Source organism: Stegodyphus dumicola, chromosome 8, assembly GCF_044657685.1.
Source record: "Stegodyphus dumicola isolate Sdum_Otavi_A_Nest chromosome 8, ASM4465768v1".
Classification (NCBI taxonomy): domain Eukaryota; kingdom Metazoa; phylum Arthropoda; class Arachnida; order Araneae; family Eresidae; genus Stegodyphus; species Stegodyphus dumicola.
This window is the reverse complement of record NC_140775.1, coordinates 68671570-68693962: the sequence shown is the minus strand read 5'-3', so window position 1 is coordinate 68693962 and position 22393 is coordinate 68671570. Positions and strand designations below refer to the sequence as shown.

Genomic DNA, 22393 nt, shown 5'->3' with positions numbered 1-22393 from the left:
TTGTCAAACGCTGTGCATTTTAGATTATGCTCATATGATGACAATGAGTTATTTAAATTATAGAATTATTATGAACATATCCCACATAAATTAACAAGTATAAAATTTCAAGTTGTTTGAAGTATTATGAACTGTAATACTTGCAAAAGAAATACACATGAAATTAATTTAAGAATTAGGTTTATTTTACAGGTATTCAAAAACTGCAATTACTGTTAAACAATAAAAACTAACATTAAATCTGAAGAGCATATTTTTTTCAATAATAAAATTCAACATAGACTTCATGCAGCTTCGCCATATTTGTTCTATAGTTCGCTGTCTTTAATATCCTGCTCGATTTTTGTAAAAGTGAATTCTTTGTCACCCAATGTTTTGAGAACAGCTCCTAAACAAGAAAAAGAAAAATTTGTAATAATTTCACACTTCAGAGGTTTTCAGTTTTTAAATATAGTTGAAGTATTAAAAGATGCATATAAAATGCACTGAGTATTTCATATTTAAAAATTTACATTTCAGTAATTAAAAATTTAATTTCACACTATCACACAGTAAGCTTCAATTATATACCTTACACAATGCCTATAATTTCAAGTGAAAAATACTTAAGATTTGTTTAGAACTGCAAGGTTGAGAAAGTCTTTAATGGCTATGTTTGTATTTAAGTACATGAGAAAAAACTTAATTTTGTATTAATTATATTGCATTAGCCTTTTCAATTTTACTCCTACATATAGTAAAGAATATTCACTTTCTTACAGATAACTTTTTCTTAAATAAAGAGTAAGCAGAAAACTAATCACAACACTATATACATATAACAGAATACTTCATAAACATATACATGTCATTAACATACGTATATGCATTAACAGGCTATTTTACACATTTCAATAAACCAGAAACCAATACACAATCAAAAGTATTATCAGTAAATTCCTCCAAAATCAGAGCAAAAATCTTTAATTATGATAACAATGGCATCTCAGTTTGCAATATAAAATATTTCAAGTCTACATTCATGTGCATTCTAAGCAAACAGAATGCTGAATAACAATAAAATTATAAATACCATAAAAAAGTTAAGAGCCACGTAGAATGATAGCAAGACTAAATAAGTCTTCCTTCAAAAATCAATTTAAATTCAAAAATTTGCCTTCCTGTTTAACATCTCAAAATAGGGTTACTGCTTTCACTAACTAAATTTCCTGTCTTGGCAAAATGAAAATTGTCACTTCTGTTGCAGGAAATATTTGCTGCAAACTTTGTATGCAAATAATCCAGTGAAAAAATTTTAATTGTGGCTTGAATATTTTCTTTATTAAATAAATGAAAAATTTCCACATAATATTAATTTATGATCCACATGAAGCTTTTTACCTCTACCATATCATGCAGCTATTTTAAAATATATACTCTCATATAAAAGCCACGGAATTTTTTTACCAATATTAATATAGTATAAATCATTAATAAATCTTGTAAAAACAGCCCCAAATTTTCTGAATTTGATACCCAAAGCATAATTCTACGTAACTGTTAATATATGCATTTGCTTGCACATACTTAAAATGAATTATACACACAAAAACTTAACATATTAACTTTAATAAATTCTTAATTAGCAGGATGACTCAATTAAGGCAAAATATGAAAGAAATCTACCTGATAATAGTTGTAAAAGATATATTTAAAAAAAGCTAATATTGTTTACCTTACACATAGCAGAAATTGAGTAAACTGTATGCAGCTGGATTATTTATTAGGAATAGAAGTTAGATCAAAGTACCAAAGTCACACTAGGGCTTTAACCATTTGGGTGCAAAGAAGCACCTGAATTTCAAAAAGAATAATTTAAAAAAGCTAATAGAATTATATAACTTTTACAATCTAGTACAAATATTAGACACATAAACAACACTAAATGCCATTATTTACTTGCATATTTTCCTTCTTTGTGTACTTTACTCCTTAATTTTTCAGGATATGATTTAGAAACAGAATTATGGTAAAAATGTATACTGGTAAAAAAAATATTGCTGAAACTGATAAGTCCTTTGAATTATATACTATAGTGCAAAGAGGGATGGAATATGTGACTAAATATGATAAATCAGATTACAATAACATTAAACAAATAACATGAAAAACTGAAAAAAAGAAATTTTATTTGAAATTATTTTTAACTCATGGAAAGACAGACAGTATTTCCAACTTATTAAATTCAATTATATTTTACCTTCGTCAAACCAATATTGGTAAGAGAGTTGTATTTAAAATCGGTGCTAAGCTAAAACTGCTTTCTTGCCTAATTTTATACTATTGAAAATACCGGTAATTGTCAAAGTTATTCGTACTCAATATGTGTAGGATTATTAATGAGTTGCCAAACCTCAGTTAACCATCTAATATACTACATTCAACATTATTATTTTTCTTTTTGAATGTCAGGTTTTCATTATTTCTGCCAATATATCTGTAACAGGACATAAAGATTGAGTTAATGTAGAATAGAAAATTACCTTGCAAGTTAGCACCTTAGTGGCAGTACTTCATTCTCTAGAAAAAACATTTTAAATTATTATACATAAACAAAAAATTCATATTTGTTACAGCAAAACATCATTAATACAATAAACCAGAGTTGAATGCAAATCTAGTTGAACTCCATTCTTGAAAACTAGTTTATTACTTTCAATTTAATTTAAAAATAATAAAAAATAAGGTACGTATTATGATGACTACCTAGATATCTCGCCTAAACTGGCAATCCTTGTAAGTTATACAGGTTAACCCTAACATAGGTTACAGAGGGCACTAAGATAGAGAGTATTAATCCCACACTAGGGACTCTAACATTTGGTAGGAACAGTTTGAAAAGTGAAACAGATATTTATAGTGAACCAATGCAAAACAAAAACAATAGTTCTTTAGGGACAAAGCCCCTTTGGACTAATAAATCCGAGTAAATTAACAGCTTTTAGCTATTTTTTCTTCTTGTAAAAAATAGACATACATAATATTTTTAGAAAATAACAGTACTTTAAGCATGGAATTTCCACATATTTAACACAATAATTCATTCTAGCTCTGTTGCAATACTGGCAAAGGTACTCCTCCGTTATTAGGATGGGATTCAGAAATGTACAATGAAACCTCGAGATACGAGGAAAGTATGAGCAAAATACGAGATTAATTCGAGTAACGAGCAATGAGCCAGGCTGTTGTTATGGGTGGCGCCATTTCCCTATCCGGCTCAACTCGGGGAATCCCCTCGTCAGATCACTCAGTGTTCTTTTATATACGTGTTTGTTCACTTGCAAGTTAATTGTTTTGACATTTAACGTGAAAATAATTATTTCAAGATGCCTCGCAAGAAGATTGTTGCCTCAGTGCTGCAAAGAAAAATAAGGAGGCCATGGCCGTCGATATCAAGAAAGAAATCGTAGATAAACATAAGCATGGTGACCGAATTGGCGAAGACTTGCGGCCTTTTAATATCGAAAATCTATACTATTCTGAAGAAGCAGGAAGAAATTAAGAAACCTGATGTAGCCAAAGGAATTATCGTTGCTTCCAAGCACCATAAAAGTACTCCTAGATGTTGAGAAGCTGTTGTTGGTGTGGATTAATGAGAATGAGTTAAAATGTTGGTAATAAAGTTAAACTATAGTTATATTATTTACCAGTGTTATTTATTAGGAAAAATTGACTTGATATTAAAATGTTGATATTTTTTGGGGTGTGGAACGGGTTAACTGAATTTCCATTATTTTCAATGGGGAAGCTTGTTTCTAGATACGAGAAATTCGCTATACCAGTTGAATGCTGGAACGAATTAAACTCGTGTCTCAGGGTTCCACTGTAGATATGTAAGCATGTGTATATGCATGTATGCACATATACACAACATACATACATAAAGAATATACACATGCACACACGAGCACCTACATTTAAAAATGCATGCATATAAACACACATTTCTGAATCTCCTGATAACAGAAGAACACCTACATGAATCATAGGATTTACATTCTTCAGTTTCATTAGAATTCTTAAATGCAGAGGATTTACATTAATCAGTTTTATTAGAATTCTTAAATGCAGAGGATTTACATTAATCAGTTTTATTAGAATTTTTAAATGCAGAGGAATTACATTAATCAGTTTTATCAGAATTCTTAAATGAAATCTTCACTATCCGAAAATTCAGTTTCATTTCCAGCTGAAACTGTATCAGGACAATCTCATTTATATTATTTCCCTCTAACAACTGAACATTTTGAAAACCTTTTCTATTCCATGGAAAACTAATGCTACATTAAACATACATTTTCTAAATCTGAAAATTTTAAGTTAGCTTAGAAACTGTAATCATTCTTAAAAAAGTTTGATTTATGCAGATGTTAGATCAATAAAATTACTTTCCTGTGAAAAAGTAATATGGCATTGAACAACACGATTTTACACATCAAGATATACTGAGTGAAAATTCCTGAAATGTTTTATTTCTTGGTATCTCTGCAAGAATTGTATAAATAAAACTACCTCCCTTTTATAAAAAAAAAATGTTTAGTAAATATACTATGAAGAAAATTGGTTACATTATTTACAGTTCGTAATTAATAGAAAATAAATCATTTCTTATCTTATCAGAATTTATTTTTATCACATTCATAAACAGTACTAATTTAAACAAACATACCATTACGATTTCAATAACTATGAAATAGAAAATCCAAATCTGCAATTTCGCCAAGTGCCGGTTATGGAAACATCCCCGCTGACTCCCCAGACTGTAATATATATATATAATTAATTTACAAGGGAAAAAGCAACAAAAATATAAACAATTTCTTGGTTTTATATAAGCATTTCTGCACATTTACAATTAAAAGTTTTTTAACTATCTAGTTATATCAAAATACATGATTTAGTAAAATATGATTCAAATAATTTAAGGTATTTTAGATCAAATACTAATTTTTCAATAAATTTTTTCATGCAAGTCTAATAATCAACATAACTATCAAGTTTTGACTTCGAAAATTATGTTTAGAGAAACTTGAAGCTGCAGTAAATAGTAATAAATTTATTCAAAACTGAAAGTAAAGCATTCTTACTTTATTTTCTTTCTTTAACTATGGCAGATCTTTTAAAACAACAAAATCAAACAAACAAAAAATAAATGCATTCATGAAAGGACTTAGGACTTACTTATTATTCATGAAAGGATATATTTCAGTAATTACTAGTGCATAAAAATTCAGTATATATATAAAAAAATGAACACAGATTTGGAACAAAGTACCTGTGTTTCTATGGCATAAAGTTTCCTTTTTTAATAGCACAATATCTTTGAGTTAAAGATTATATATTAAAGCAAATTTATAAAACTAAATTCAAAAATAAGAAATTAAATTATTTTTAGGGAAAACACTAAGCAAATAAAAAATTTTGAATTTCATAAATAAATGAAAGTTACATGCTTTATTTTTTGGCATAAGGTAGATAACATTTCCATAACAGATTTCTGAACAATTAGTTATGTTAATATTGCCTTTCTTTTTCCATTAAAAGCTATTTCCTGCTTAATTACAGTATGCTTTAAGATAAATATTAAAACGTTTGAGTAAAAATAATATAGCTATAAAAAGGTGAGACACATACAAAAAGGAGTGACACAAACAGTAAGAAACAGACTAGTGCAAAATTTAACAGTACCAAATCCTGAAAATTAATCATTAGGCACGTACACAAAAGAACAAACAACACATGGAAAATCACATTTCCTACACAGACGCTATTTATAAAATTTTATATAGGTGAAAAAAGTACGAGTATTAAACACTGAAAATATAAAATATTCACTTACTTTCTTCAAATAATTAGTAACTTCGATGGATTCTGTCACAAACGCCAATCCACGAACAAACAGTATTCTTTGCGACTTTACCATCCTTTTCAACCGCCATTGCTGAGTGCTGACTGAACACAAATATCCCGCCACAACCGGAAGTAGAAAGTGTCTGCTTTGCCATTGGTCAGTGAACAAGAATTGCAACGCTTTTTTTTTCTTTATAATTAAACATATTAAGAAAGCCTCTAAATTAGCATATGAAATAAACTTACTTTTGCATTATATAAATTTATATTCACAGCATCTCTGTATTAAGGTAATAATTAAATTTTTCTACGAAAAATAGAAATGTCTGTATATGCGCATGCTCAGTGTATAATCGTAAATCCGGTTAATTTTTATAGCGTAAAATTAACTATGCAAATTTTGAGTTCATTTAACTGGACCCTTGTACTTATTCTGTAGATCTCCATATTAAGAATGTCTTTAACTGTTTCAGGAAAAATATAAAATATAATATAATTATTTATTTACATTATTTATTAATTTTTTCCTCATATAAAAATTATTAAAATCGCTATATCATTTTTTCCGTACATTAAACAAAATTTTAAAAAATTAGCCTCATATGATTTTTATAACAAAGATTAAAGGAACTGAAATATATGTAAAATATCAGGATTCAGCTTGCAATTTCGTAGAGTTATTATTATTATTATTAAATAAAAATATTAGTATATCTTTGATTATAATTAATGTTCCTTTGGTCTACATTAAACTATTGTTCAAGAAGTTAAACGTTTTCGAGCATCTTCTGCTGTATTTATTATTATATTCCTCGACAAGAAAGATTTGCTAGTCTTATTCCAATTCAATTGCCCACATTTGCTAAATAAAATAAGGAGAGTATTGTACCAAACTCAGTAAGTACACAAATTTAATATACAGCTTATTCCAGTTAAATGGGTAATAGGATTTTCATAAAAGAAATTAAATTGTGTAAATTAATATAAGTGTTGATATGAATAAAAATAACAAATTTGATATAAGAAAATAAATAAGTTATTTTGAAGATGTTTAAATTAAGAAAATATAATTTTTTGCAAAAATGCACGTAAAGATTTAGCTCACATGTTAAAATTTATAGAAAAATTTTAGCCTCATATATGAATGCCCCTTTTTTCATGTTCGTGGACAAGGAAAACAAAGTGAAATGCCAGAAATACACTAAATATTTTGAATTAATAAACTTCATTTTCAATCTTTTTAGACTTCGTATAATATCCGTAAAAGTGACGAATGAAATATACCATAAAGGCAGTAGTTTCTTTCAGAACATTCGGATTCATATAATATGCGTAAAAGTGACGAATAAAATATACCATCATGGCGGTAGTTTTATCAGTACATTCGGATTCGTATAATTTTCGTAAAAATAACGTGTGGAAAATAACGATCAAGAGTTAACAGTAACTTCAGCCTTTTCCATTCGTATAAATTTCGTAAAAGTAACGTGCAAAAAATACCATACCCTTATTTCACCAAAATTATACGTATATTTTTGGAGACGTGCTGCTTGGGCTCTCTCCAAGACATTGTCTTTCTTACTTTGCTACATTATGATTTCTGTAAAGTGAATTTCAGGAAATAATTCTGGAAAAGCCTGCTTTCTGTGGATCTGTATCTGCTATCATAAATGGAATAAAAAGGTTAAGATCCGCATAGTTTTCAAGTGGAAAAGCATATTTAAAAAGAAGGGGGATGACTGCAAAAAGTAAAACATAAAAATAGAAAAGTTTCAGTATTTTTTTTTTTTTTTTTTTTTTTTTTTTCTTTCTGTGTGTTGTAACTTACTAAAAATAAATGCTTAAGCTGTATTTTCCTGGAGATTCATAATTTATCATATGGCAATAAAAACTGTACTAAGTTTACCATTAAAAATAAATAAAAGTTAGAACACATATAAAAAAGCATTACAGTTTATATACACACATATATACGTTGTAGGATTCAGAAGTTCTCGGACTGAACCTATAATATAAAATTTTTTTGACTACAAGGATGTTTTTGTGTTACTATGTTCTTCCCCTTTTCTAAAAGTGGTTTGTTCCAAACTACGTGGTTGAAAGCTCTCTGCGACAGCATTTTTTTGTAGGCAGGTGCATTTAGTAACCGTCGATAGAAAGAAATGGCATCAGTTGAGCTGAGAATCAATATCAGATTTTGTGTTCGCTTGGGAAAGAGTGCTACGGAGACTTCTGAAATGTTGAATCATGTGTATGAAAGTGAAACGTTATCGAAAGCGCAAACCTTTGAGCAGCATTGTCATTTTAGAGAAGGCAGGGAAAGGGCCAAAGACAACGAATGCTGGGGCCATCCCGTGACTTTGTACACTAATGAAAACATCAAAAAGGTGTTTGTGGGGGTACATGCAAACAGACAGCAAACAATTAGCCAAATAGCAGAATCAGTGGGATATCCAGAGACCACATGTCAGTGGATACTAACTAAAGATCTTAACATGCATAGAGTGGGTCAACACATCTTTCCCCTTATGTTAAACATAGACCAAAAGGGAATTCAAAGGGAAGTGGCGGGAGACTTAATCTTGGCTCTAGACAAAAATCCTTCCCTATGTGGCAGAATTGTTACTGGAGATGAGAAATGGTTTTTGTACGACACTCAAACCAACAGAGCATTGGCAGCTTAGAAATCACCACAATCTCCATAGAAGCAGAAATTATGCCAAGATTGCTCTAAAGGAAAGGTCATGCTAGAGGTATTCTTTGTTTTCCAGAACATTGTGCACCTGGAATTTATCCCTGAAAGATGCACTGTGAACAAACAACTCTATGTCAAAATCCTGCGTCGTTTGCATGAGTCGATCCGGAAGAAGAGACCAAAAATATGGGCTAAGTAGTCATGGATGCTGTTGCATGACAACGCTCCTGCTTCCCGATTCCTACTCATCAAACCCTTTCTTGCGAAAACAACTATTTTGCCTCATCCTCCTTACTCACCTGATCTTGCAACTTGTGATTTTTTCCTATTTATTGAACTGGCAAGATGCTTGCAGGGTCGTTGGTTTCAATCTTCAGATGAAATTAAATGTGCAATGCAGGCTGAATTAAAGGACATGACCAAAAATGGATTCCAGACATGCTTCGATGAACTCTACAGGCACTGGCAAAATTGTGTTGTTGCATAAGGGTCTTATTTCGAAGGAAGATCTGTTTCTGCAATTTAATTCATACTATTTTTTACGTTATAGACTCAGTCCAGGAACTTTTGAATCGTACCTCGTATATCATGTCATAAATATAAAAAAATATTTTCAAAACCAATATCCAGTTATACCTTATAAGCTGCAATAATTGGTGTAATGTTAATAAATTAAGATGAAAATTTAAACTTAATAAAGGGTTTAACTTGGAATAAAGGGTTGATAAATAATTTCACAAACAAAAACAGTTTATGTCTGTAGGTGTTGAACTGATGAAGGTACTAGTTGTTTTGTAATTTACTGAATTTTTAATTTTAATAAATTTGTGATACTAAGTTACATTAAAATTTTAATTTTAATAAATTTAAGGCATTATCAGTTTACAAATAAGCTGATCCTTTTACTTTTCTAGATACACCAGCCCCCTGAAAAAAATGTACTGCACGATGTAAATTCTTCTTTTATAGCATTTAATTTTTAACATTTATGCACTTGTTATTTATTAAATTTCAAAACTGGACATGTTTTCATTTTTTTTTTTTTGTTAAATTTAAGTTTTTTATTTTAATTTATTAATATATTAAAAGTAGGCACGTCTCTTTTCTCAGAGGCTTCTACAGTACTGTAATGTAAATTGCCAACAGTGCATCTCTTCTTTTTGTGAACTCTTCTGGAAACAGAAAAGATGGTGAAGGTAGAATCAATACTAAGCAATACAGGATTTGCATTGAGTATTGTTCAGAGTGTTATTCCTATCACCATTGAAACAGCATTTAACTAGATACTAAGTCAGAAGTCAAACAGCAAAAATCAGCATTATTTTGAAAATGTAACGCTGATTTTTGTTGTTTGACTTCTGACTTAGTATTTGTTCGGCGTGTTATTGTGTCTTTATTTAACTGGATGCTAATTATCAGTGACTTTACTGTAACAGTATGAATATTAACATTATAAAGCTTCCTGAAACCATTGTATTTTGTATACATAAAAACTGAGAGACAGTTTTTATGTATAAAAAATATGATAGTTTATTCTCTATGCGAACAGGCAACCTCTAATTAACTTTCTGCAATTTCGGAATCTTCCCACTAGATCCGTAATTTCGAGAACATTCTGGCATATTATGTAATCGCTACTATAAATGCAGAGTTTGTGCCATTTTTCGTCAGACTGTTCTCTGCCATAAGACCTTGCGCTGCTCTGTCCCTTCTTCTTCCCTTTGTTAGAATAGCTATGATGTCGAAAGCTTAAGTTTAACCTTATTTTAATTTAAATCATTATTGGATATGTAATTTTGGAGAATCTCAAAGAATAGTGATCTGCCATTCCAAGTGAATAAAGATATGGATTTTTTTTTTTTTTTTTAATGAAATTCTTCTGTATCTTCAATTCGGCTGCCTTTCACTTTGCAACGACTACACCCAATGTCTGATGTGACCAGATTACCAAGCTTCATTCATGTGCCTAGCTGCCAAAATATCATGTATATCTGTGTGTGTGTGTGTGTGTGTGTATGTGCATGTTTATATATATATTGAATGAACTCAAATTCATTGATATATATTATATATATATATGTGTGTGTGTGTAATGTTTTTTGCAGCAATTAACAAAAATTACTGATGAGCTTCTTAGTAAAATACAGATTTTATTCAGAGTTCACAGAGATAGATAATTTAAAATACAGTTCTTTCCGTTACAGCATCACACTCCAGCTCATTACTACATTTTCTTTCTTTAATAGAAAAGCTTTTTCAGCATTTTCTGACATTGCTCAGCAACGGTTACACAATACAAAAATATGGCATTGCCACTCTAGTGTCAAAGATAATAAGTATATATATTTGTTAAATAAGGAAATATTATAACCTCTCCTTCCTAAACTTTGAAATTTTTTAAATTAAAGTTTACAATTTTTCTTTCAAAAGAACATAATATTATATACATAATTGAAATACAAGATACAGTCAAAAGTTTTTAATCTGGACTCGTTGGGACTTCGATTCCGAATTATCAGTTTTTCTGGATGATAAATCATCAGTTTAAATCTGGTAAGATGGCATGCAGAAATTATAAAATTAAAAATATGAAACCGTAATTTATGAAATAAAGAGCAATTATGATCTAAAGGGTATCAAAATGTTAAAAAAGCTTAATATTTATTTGTTTACTTTATTAAACATTTCTTTCAATGCGCGCATACATAAAGCATGCATTACACATAGTCGAAATTAGAAAATTGCAACTAGAAAACTATTTGATGTGTATTCATGATATTTATAATGACGAGGAATTGATTTAAATCATATCAAAGATGGAGTACATCGAGATGAAATACTACATTTAGTAAGGCATTATAAGCCGAATAAAATAAAAACATCTGCCCTGGAGATAAGATAAGGATAATGCTGACAGATCAATTTCCAGTTCATTGCGTGCCACGTCCCCCCCCCCCCGGTCGCAGAGCATCGTGAAATTGAAACATATTTCGGAATGGTTAGAGAATCAAAGGATATGTCTTTATCCATTTTTTGCAGCAATTCCACTTTTTGTTTGATGGACATCGAAGCTTTCGCTTTGTAGATCCTTTGGTAGCTCCAGAATCAGAAATTCTTTTTGACATAATCGAAAGTTCAAGCGTACTTTTATAAAATTGCTCTAACAGTCTGCAAAAAATAATAAGTCGGATCCAATTAGAAGACTAAGGAACAACGCAATCCGTAACATTAACTGAAATAGATAATTAGATAATTTTAGCTTCGCTTATACCTTCCGTTATACATTAAACACGCATGCGTAAATGTATTATGCGCATGCGTGAAGGTATTGTGCGCATGCGTTGATGCATGCGCAGAAAGTTTGTAGCTTTGAGGTCCAGATTATAGATCATTCCAGATTATGAACATCCAGATTAAAGACTAGTGACTGTATAACATAATAACATACAGTCAGAAAGAGAGGAAAGAACAAAGTAAATTTCCATCTAAATAGAGAAACATTCTTTAATCAGGCTAGGAAGTACAGCTTAATGTATCTATATTTTGATGGGTTTTACCACTTCTATTAATGAAAGTGCAATTATAGGGTTGTAATAGCACTGCCCAAGTTTGAAATTTAGACTTACATTATTTTTTAGCTAAACTAAGGAAATATGATCGGTTATACTGGATGTTCATTGTCTTGTTCATCTTTCTGAGCTACAATAACACTGATACCAGAACTTGAAGCATCAGTTTGCAAAATAAACTCTTTATTGAAATCAGGTGCGTGTAGTATAGGCTTTTGTGACAGTTTTCCCTCTAGCTCTTCAGATGCTTTTGTGCACTCTTCTATCCATTTTTATTTTTCCTTGTATCCATTTTTATTTTTCCTTGTTCTATCCATTTTTATTTTTCCTTGTTTTCCTCCATTGTTAGGATTCCTTTCAAAGTTTTAGTTAAAGGTGCTGCTATAGATGTGAACGTAGGAATGTAATGATATCCCACTAGTCCTAAAAATGCTCCAACTTGACTTTTTATAGATGGTGCAGGAAAATTAAGAACAGCTTTTATTTTGAGTTCAGTTGGCATTCTTATACCATGACCTACAATATGTCCTAGATACTTTACTCTATTTTGAGCAAATTTACACTTTATAGGTTTAATGGTTAAACCAGCATCATTTATTTTTGGTAAAATGCCATTCAGATAACTTAGATGTTCTTCCCATATGTTTTAAAAAATTACCAATCATCTGAATACAGAACAGCAATGTGTTCACAACCGCGAAGAATTCCAGCCATCATTTTGCTAAATGAAAATGGTGCATTTTTAAGTCCGAAAGACATCCGCAAAGGTCAAATGTACCAAAACTTGTAACAGAAGTCGCTAATCTTTAGGCATTAGTTGTTAACGGTATTTGCCAGTATCCCTATGTTAAATCTAAAACAGTTATATACTTTGCAGCTTGCTACAGTTTCTGCCCATTGTATGATATTAGGCAAGGTGAAGAATTGTGTTTTAGTCAAATTATTCAATTTTCTATAATTGATGCAAGGTCTAGGATCTCTTCCTGCTACTTCCATTAAAATCATCGGAGAAGTGTAATCTGAATCTCCTATATCAATTATTTTATGTCAAATCATTTTATCAATTTCTGTTTTTCATATATCTGTTTGTCTGGGAAATATTCTGTAAGGTTTACAGTGAATCAGTGTGTTTTCTGTCAATTGAATTTCATGTGTTATTAAATGCATTTTTCCAGGCATATTAGAGATTTTTGTAAATTTCAATAGCAGGTCATGCAATTCTTGAATTTGTCATTCATTTAGCTTATCATTCAAGTAACTGTTTTCTTTAATTTTTGTAAAATCGAACAATATTAGCTCAGAGTCAATTGTTGAGAAATTCTCCTCCATATCATCAATTTCAGATTTATCTTGTGTAATCATAAGGCTAACCGATTCTGCTCACTTATGAAAAGTTTTTGACATGGTGATTATGGTCTTTTTTCCCTTCAAAACTAATAACATATTTAGTTTTGGATAATTTCATCTCAACCTTTCCAGGACCTTTCCATTCAACTACTACTTCATGTGGTTTACTCATTGATACAACTAATGCTAAATCTCCTTCAGAGAATTCTCTTTTGATAATTTTATGATCATACTGCGCTTTTCCTTTTGTTTTGCTTTTCAAGCAAAAAAATTCTGTAGCATGCATCGAATGCATCTTTTTGCATTTTTTTAACCACTTCAACAATTGGAAAACCATATTCAACAACATTATTTTCTGCATTTTCAGTATTTATTCATTGTTCATATAATAATGTTACAGGTGTTCTAAGATTTCGACCATATACTCATTCTGAAGGTGTAAATCTCGTGCATTATTGTTCTTAAAGCAAATAAAACTGTGGGAACTTGCTTCTCCTACTCAGGGGCTGCTTCAATACATAAGACTTTTAAAATTAATTTGTTTGATTAAATCTTTCAACAGGATTGCTGTGCGGATAGTGTATTGTACTTCTAGTTACTTTTATTCCAAATTTTTCTACAAATTTAATGGCTTGATAGCTTATGAAGAAAGTACCTTGATCAGTTTCTTTTGGGAAACCCATTCTAGTAAATATTTGTAACATGGCTTCAGTTATTGACATTGTGCCAATATAAAGAACTGGTACAGCATCCAGATATTTTAAAGCTAAACCAATAGCTGTAATTAAATATCTGTTTCCATATGGTGTTATTGGTAAAGGACCACATGTATCAAGATTAATTTTTGAAAATACTTCTGCAGTAATTAGTACTAAAGTCAAAAGAGCTTTGGGTTTAGAACAATTAATTCCCTTTCATTTCCAATTTTTATCTCTTTTCTTTTTCACAAACAACCTGTTTTCTTTTACTTTGAAATCATTTGTCTTGCTGAAATTGTCATTTTTAGCTTCTCTAAGCAATGAGGCTAGATCTCTAATGTTGAGATTCAACTTAATTCCTTAGAATTAACACTAAATGCTTTCTTAATTTTCTTATCTTGCTCATCAGCTTGTGGTTTCTTCACAAATATTTTTACTTGAGAGCATGTCGAAACCCCTTTTACCTTTTCTAAATTAAAGAATGGTTTATCTATGAACAATTTTGTTACCCATTGCATATCTGCCAGGATCATTTGTAACAACAGCTGCCTCTGTCTTTATATAACCAAGTTTACAATTAATTTCAGTTTCCGCTAATAAGAGGCACACTAACTGGTCATTTAAAAAATATTATACCCAGAACGTGTTCTCCAGTCATTTTTGCATTATCTATGTATTTTCAAGAAATAACTTCTACTGTGGCTCCAGCATCTCGAACAGTAGGCATTTCATACCCAGTACCTAAACTGTTAATTGTACATATCTCTAATAAATCATCATTCAAAGATATGTAATTTATTTTTTCATTTGATTTTAAGCAAGGGCATTGAGGCTTAAAATGTTTGTATGACCTGCACTTGAAACAATGCAGTGGATATCTTTTATCATATAAATTTTCTTAGTTCTTACTTTGGAACTAATTTCTTTGTCAGATATCTTCTCTTTGTTGGTGATCTTTCTGGTATCTTGAATCATCCCATTTATCAAAATGCTTAAAATGAGATGGATGCTGTATTTTTTCTCATGAAATTTTCATAATGAGATTTAAATGATCCTGTGTTAATTCTCTCAGTTAGATTGGCAGAAAATTTTGCTTTTGTTGTTTTTCTCACATCTTCAAAATCTTCAATTTTCTATTAACCATCTCAGTAGATGAAATGATGCTATTCCATTCATCCATAAAATGCTCTTTGAAATGAGCAGAAGTATGCTTTTTAATTTGATCAACCAGCATGAAGTCTCTTAGCTGTTCAAAAGTTTTTATATTTATTCCATTAAAGCCTTCCTTCTAAATAATTCTTTAACTTATAGTAAAAATCAGGGCTTCGAACCAGAACTGAACCAAAAACCAGGAAAAACCGTTATTTTGGTTGGAATGGAACTGAAAAAAAACTATATCAGTTTGTTTTGGTTGCATATACCTTCACTCATTTTGTTACTGTAACCAACTTATCAATATTTTTTAATTTAACATCAAACATAATAAATACCATCGTTACATGTACCTTGCTTCTCGATTTCCTGTTTTGATGTTCATTAGTATTTTTCTATTTCAGTTTCGCATGAAACTACTTGTAGAAAGCAGATTTAATTCAGTTGTATGAACTAGAAGTGTAGATGGTGTTTTGAGAAAAATATCAGTCTCAGTAATATTTTTCACATCTCAGCATGTGATCATCCATGGATGTTTGTATAGATTGTTTAGATAGACAAACCAACTGCTCAGCGGGAAGTTCTCCAAGACAACAAAAGTATTCTTAGTGAAACCACGTTAAAAGCTATATTAATACTTAGAGGCAATTTTCATATGTTAAATAAATAAACATATTTTTTACAAAATTATTGCAAGGCCAAGTGCACAATGTGAGTGGCAAGCATCAAGCAACGAGGGTACACACAATCGACATAATCACGAACCTAGTTGTCAAATGTGATTTTGATAATGGATAGCAATGCCAATGCTCGCCATTCTATGCTCACTGCTCATATCATACATACTGGTTAATTGAATCGATTTGCGCAGTATACCAATTAAAAAAGAGTAAAATTTGCTAAATTTTGATAGAATTACATTTTTAATCCAAATATGAATGTACATAAAATAAAATTATTCATTCGGAACTGAACTGAAAACCGTTATTTTTTGGCGAAACAAAAACCAGAACTTATAAATTTTTTTAGTTGAACCGGAATGAAAAAATTATGAATCGAAGTCCTATGGTAAAAATTATATTAAGTACTTTCAGAAGATTTTTTATGTTTATTAAATAGTTGTCAACATTTTTCTGCACTCAATTTAAATCATTGTAACAGTAAATTTTTTTACATATTCAAACTTTTTTGTGTCCTCTTCTGGTTCTCTAGCAATAAGCTGAACAATATCAGGAGGCATTGAGCCACTTCATTTTCAACAGGTATATTCACAATTTTTGCTTGATGCTGAAATAACACCAGAAATGAATTTATTCCATGTTCTTTAGGATTAAAACATGGCATGATGTCATGAATTTTGATTTTCAAAGGTTTTGCTCAGGTAACTGCCTAATTTCAGGTTAATGTTACTGAAAAATGTTACGTGGCTTTACAGCTGTGTTTTTGCAGTCATTGCTTAGTTTCTGCAGCTCAAAGGCTCTAATTCGCTGTCTTTCTTTTCAGTCTTATCTTTCATGTTCTAGTCTTTTTTTTTTTTTCGTTCTTTTCTCTTTTTTGTTTTTCATCTCTTTCTCGTATTGTTTCTCCTTTTTAATGTTCTCTTCCCCCCCCCCACTCTTCTCTAATTGCAGCCAGTAATTCTCAAATAAACTCTTCATCATAATCGGGACTTTCAGTAATCAATTTATGCAGCTGAGCAATCTTAAATTCAGATCTCACACTTAAACCTAACTCTTCTGCCAGTACTTTTAAATCCTGTTTCCCACTTCTAGCTAAGAATGACATGTTGAACAAATTACATTTAATAGGCTTTCTTTTTAAAAAGGAATCATAAAAATCTTACTTGTATTAAAAAATATATAAATTTTATCAAGATTTACTTGTCAACTCTTTTAGGTAATACTTTTATGCTCAAACTCTAAGTATACTTACACTGTTTTCTCATAAGCCTTCATCAAAAAACAATATACAACAATTATAATATGCAATGATACTAATATGCACTGCACAATTGTTATATCAACTTGAAATATAAACTATAACATTATAGTACATTATAACTAACTCAAAAAAAAATATGTCTAACACACTTTTTAAATTAAGTAAAATATTAAATATGCTACTAATCTCTTGTCAAGTACGAAATTCACAACTGGTGAGAATTATTTAAACAACTTTGCCAGTTTGGCAACAAAATAAAATGGTACTATGCCGGGTTGACATTTTAACTTACTATTGAAAAGCCTCATTGGTGATCACTATATAAACACCTTTGTGAGTTTGGCAATACAATGGAATTATATTCACGTCAATCTGACAATTTTACTATCTATCTCCACGCCTAGTTGGCAATAACGAAAACAATTTTTGCCAGTTTGGCAATGCAGTTAAGCTGTAATACGTTGGGAGGAACTTTTATCTATCACATGCCTGCATGGTAAGAACTAAGAAAAGACTTTTACTAGTTTGGCAGTACAATAGAAAATCACACTATGTCAGCCTGAGGTTATTACTTATTTTTCACATGCCTGATCAGCGACAAATATAAAACACAGTTACCGCTCTTTTTTTTTTTTTTTTTTTTTTTTTTTTTTTTTTTTTTTAATAAATTCTGGAATGGCTTGCACATATCCATTATCTACATAAAAAAATCCAACTATTCCATAAACAAAAAATTGTATACAAATAAACAGTAAAGCTTAAATAATATTTTTTTTAATTGTTCCTTACCACAATATCAATTATAATTTTAGGTCTAATATTTTTAGTATCCATTAATTTAAACAAAAACTTATATACCATTTATATATAACTCTGAAAAAAAATATTAAAATCCAATAAATCTTTTTTTAAGAAAACCAAAAGTTAATCTTCCTTTGGAGATCAACAATCCTGTTCTGACACTTCTTCGCTGGGATGCAAGTTATAAAAACACAGAAGATGACCTTTGAATGATTTGCTTCAATAACTGCCGTTAAAATGGCAGACTTCTGACTTTAGCTCACTGCTACATTTTCATTTTCAAAATTAAAAAAAAAAAAAAAATTTCTGAAACATTTTCTGATGTTGCTTAGCAACAGTTACATAATACAGAAATACGATGTCGGCCGTCTAATAATATTAAGGACAATAAGTATATATATTTGTTAACTAAGAAAATATTACTATGTCTATCTATCTATATACACTACAAAATCTTTAATCCGGATGTCCATAATCCGGAATGATCTATAATCCGGACCTCAAAGCTACAAACGTTCTATGCATGCATAAACGCATGTGCATAATACGTTTATGCATGCACGTTTAATGTATAACGGACGGTATAAGCTAGGCTAAAATTATCTAATTATCTATTTCAGTTAATGTTGCAGATTGCGTTGTTCCTTAATCTTCTAATTGGATCCAACTTATTATTTTTTGCGGACTATTAGAGCAATTTTATAAAAAGTAAGCTTGAACTTTCGATTATGTCAAAAAGAGTTTCTGATTCTGGAGCTGCCAAAGGATCTACAAAGCAAAAGCATGTTTCGATGTCCATCAAACAAAACGTGGAATTGCTGCAAAAAATGGATAAAGGCATATCCTTTGTTTCTCTAACCATTCCAAAATCTGTTTATCAATTTCATGCTGCTCTGCAGAAGGGGGGATGTCGTGGCACACAATGAACTGGTAGTTGATCTGTCAGCACTATCTTCATCTTCAGGGCAGATGTTTTTATTTTATTCGGCTTATAATTCCTTAATAAATATAGTGTTTCATCTCGATGTACTCCGTCTTTGATATGATTTAAATCAAATTCTTCATCATTATAAATATCATGAATGCACATCAACTAGTTTTCTAGTTGCAATTTTCTAGTTTTGATTGCACGAAATGTATGCTTTACGCATACGCGCGTTGAAAGAAATGTTTAATAAAGTAAAAAAATAAATATTAAGCTTTTTTTTTGGAAATTTTGATACTCTTTAGATCATAATTGCTTTTTATTTCATAAATTACAGTTTCAAATTTTTATTTTATAATTTCTGCATGCCATCTTACCAGATTTAAATTGATGAGCTATAATCCGAAAAAAAAACCTAATCCGAAATCGCTGAAGTCCTAACGAGTCCGGATTAAAGACTTTGTACTGTTTATATTTAACAAACATTCTCTATTCGTAAAAAGCAAATGTAAAGTTAATTAAATTTTAAATAATGAAATTTAATGCAAACAAATAAATGATTAATTATTGCTGCGAACCAATCTACAATATACAAGAAGAGAATTATTTAAATTTAATTTAACTTTACTATTTTTTTTTTATTATTATTCTTTTGAAACAATTTATCTCTCTCTCTCTCTCTCTCTCTCTCTCTCTCTAGCTGAATTAGCCATTTTCACTTATTTGTAGCAGTTTTGTTCTTCTAACAACTTGACTGATGCCATTTTGAGTTCTTTCCGTGTCTTTACACGTCTGTCACACCCTCTATAAAAAAAGGGGGGAACAGGAGTTCCCGCCAAAACTACAATCTCAGCCCATTGGCCTATGCAGTTTTAATTGTTTCTCCCACCAACGTCACACGACGAGGAAGAAGGTTGGCAGGACACGTAGGGGATTTGCACCCTTTTCAAATTTTTTTGCGATGCTAAGGACGGCACCTCACAGGTCAGTTTTTTTCATTTCTTTTGTCTGTGTTTTTTTGGTCCTAATAAGACCCAAGGACGTTTGTTTTCTTGCAAATTTAATTGCATATTAATTTGACTACAGCACCATTCTCTTTATAAAAGTTCTATCTTCTTTAAGCTGTGCAGGACCAGCCCGTACGTTGTTGTAATTTTTTGACTAATAGCAGACCGCTATTTATTTTATTTTGATTTTAATTTTACATTGCTCGGAGTTGCAATTACATTCTTATCACCCTAATGTGTTTTTCAGCGGACGCGTCGGGAAAAAGGAACAGAGCAATGAAACTCCAAAAAAGATTTATTCGGGACTATTCATGTTTTATAAAAACATTTTCACATCAAACAAGAGCTTCAATGGTCTGTTTTGGCGAAACGTGTAATGGTAATTGGCCCAGTTCGTACACTCAGTCACTTTTCCCTTGAAAAGCCTGGCAGAGAGTACGAGTGGGTTAATTTACCATTTTCCGCTTTGTAATTATTGTATTTTTGTATTTTAGCAATTTATGTTTTCATTATAATTTTTCCATTTTCTGTATTGGTATATTTTTTTTTCCATCACTCTATTTTTTATGTGTATTAACTTTTTATATATATTTTTTCTGTCAATCTACTTTTTATATGTATTAACTTTTCACATATCACAACGGTCAGATATTTTTCGTGCATTCACATGTCTTCCAACATTAATTTTAACTTTTTATTTCGCGTGTTTACAATTTTTTCCAGTTTTTCCAGATAAGTTTTTTAAAAAATTCTTCTTAGTTCATATTTTAGTAATACAGCATTGAACTATTTCGTGGAGCTACAGCTCCTAGTAACTTTTTAGCAAGATTGCTGCAATGTTTCTACCTACTATTATTTCGTATCATTTTGCAGCATTATGTGCAAAAAAATTTTTGAGACCAAATAGGTCTTACGTCTCATTACTAGTTAGCTTTACAATTTATATTTCAATTATATATAATATATATACACACACTCACACACATAGTGCCAATGTTGAAAACCAGATGGTGCTCAGTTGCTCATCGTATAATTCACTCTGATATTTTTCGTTTAACCGTTCGACTAAAGATGTATTGAAAGAAAGGCAATGATACTATTCTATTGAAGTGTTAATTCTGTTAAAGGTTTATTGTAAATATGAGAATGTGTATTTATTTCAGCATGATAAAGCGTATTTATTTCAGCGTTCCAAGATAAAGATGTTTTGTAGGACACATGCTAGTACTTACTATATGTATATATTAGGTTTGGTTTATTTTATTATGGCAAAGCATGCAAAGGCTATCAGCCTTTCTGTATGTGTATTAATAAATATTACATTAATATAAATATATATGGGTCATTTATGACATTTGAAAATTTTTATACAATATGTAGCTATATGAAAATAGTTTTTTCTTTTTTGATGCAAGCTCAGTTATAAAAATTTTATCTGATGTTTATTAATCTTTTATACAATACATGCATGCATATTATTTGCTTTTTATTATAATATATATTAATGTGCAGAAACTTTCCCCATAGCACTCACATAACTCAGCTAGATATGGAGACAGAGCATTTAATATCAGAAATAGAACGTTTAACTTCTGATGCATTAAAAGGGCAAGAACCAAATAGATGACCCTCTTAAGGAGCTAATCTATGGTAATATTGATAAAATTGCAAGATAATTCTGTAGACTACATTTCTTCATAAAGCATGTTAAACTAAATAATTGTACTTTAAGTTGTATCCCCCCTCTTTTACTACTTTAATTCAATTAGTTTGATATTGTGAATGATATAATCTGCTGTCCTTTTTTTTTTTTGCTGAAATTTCTAGCATTTATCAATAATTTTAAGCAATAGTAACTCAGAGATTAGCTGTTGAGAACTTATCAGAAGAGCATATGCTTTTCACGGAAGTCCACTGAAGAATATAACTTGCTGAATTTAAACATTCCTCTAGCATTAATTTTGTAATCACTGTATATGCATTCACATTGCAATACATTAACTGATATTTAATCACTTTCATTACTTATTGTATGTTAAGAGTAATATTTTTCCACTGTAATAAAAAGAAAAGTTTCTGTAATATTAACATGTATTAAATAATAGATGCATCTTGAAATTGCATGTATTAGGTAATGTGCACAATAAATTTAATTTTCAAATGTCTTCTCCTCCACTTTAGAAGTAATTAACTTATGATTACATGAATAAGATTATACTAGGAATTCAAACCTTTAATATTTTGCTGTTTCCGTTTTACTCAGTATGTGTTTTTCTATATCAGTAGGCTTTAACAGTGCATTCTTAAAATCATCTTTTAAAAATGCAAAGATGCCAAATTTTAAAGCTATGTAAGCAAAATCTTCTCTT

General features: G+C 30.2%; 1 protein-coding gene and 1 long non-coding RNA gene across 6 annotated transcripts in view; one reads left to right on the top strand and one right to left on the bottom strand.

Moving 5' to 3' along the window:
* The window catches only part of LOC118198381 (uncharacterized), a 92646-nt gene that overhangs the window by 54363 nt on the left and 15890 nt on the right, over nt 1–22393 (top strand). The window contains exon 10 of one of the 4 annotated variants that reach the window (XM_085821958.1): nt 21552–21674. The exons of the other annotated variants lie outside the window; for them this stretch is intronic. Coding sequence (XP_085678084.1) covers nt 21552–21651 — 100 coding nt within the window. The 3' untranslated portion in view covers nt 21652–21674. The remainder of the gene's footprint in view (nt 1–21551; nt 21675–22393) is intronic. 4 annotated transcript variants of the gene reach the window in all.
* LOC118198384 (uncharacterized) lies at nt 164–2539 on the bottom strand. Of its 2 annotated transcripts, none has more exons than XR_004759752.2 (2): nt 2523–2539; nt 164–388 (listed from the first exon to the last, which is right to left on the bottom strand). It is a non-coding gene; the product is annotated as an uncharacterized LOC118198384 (long non-coding RNA). The 2 variants fall into 2 exon arrangements; XR_015042848.1 differs by lacking the exon at nt 2523–2539 and adding an exon at nt 1715–1989.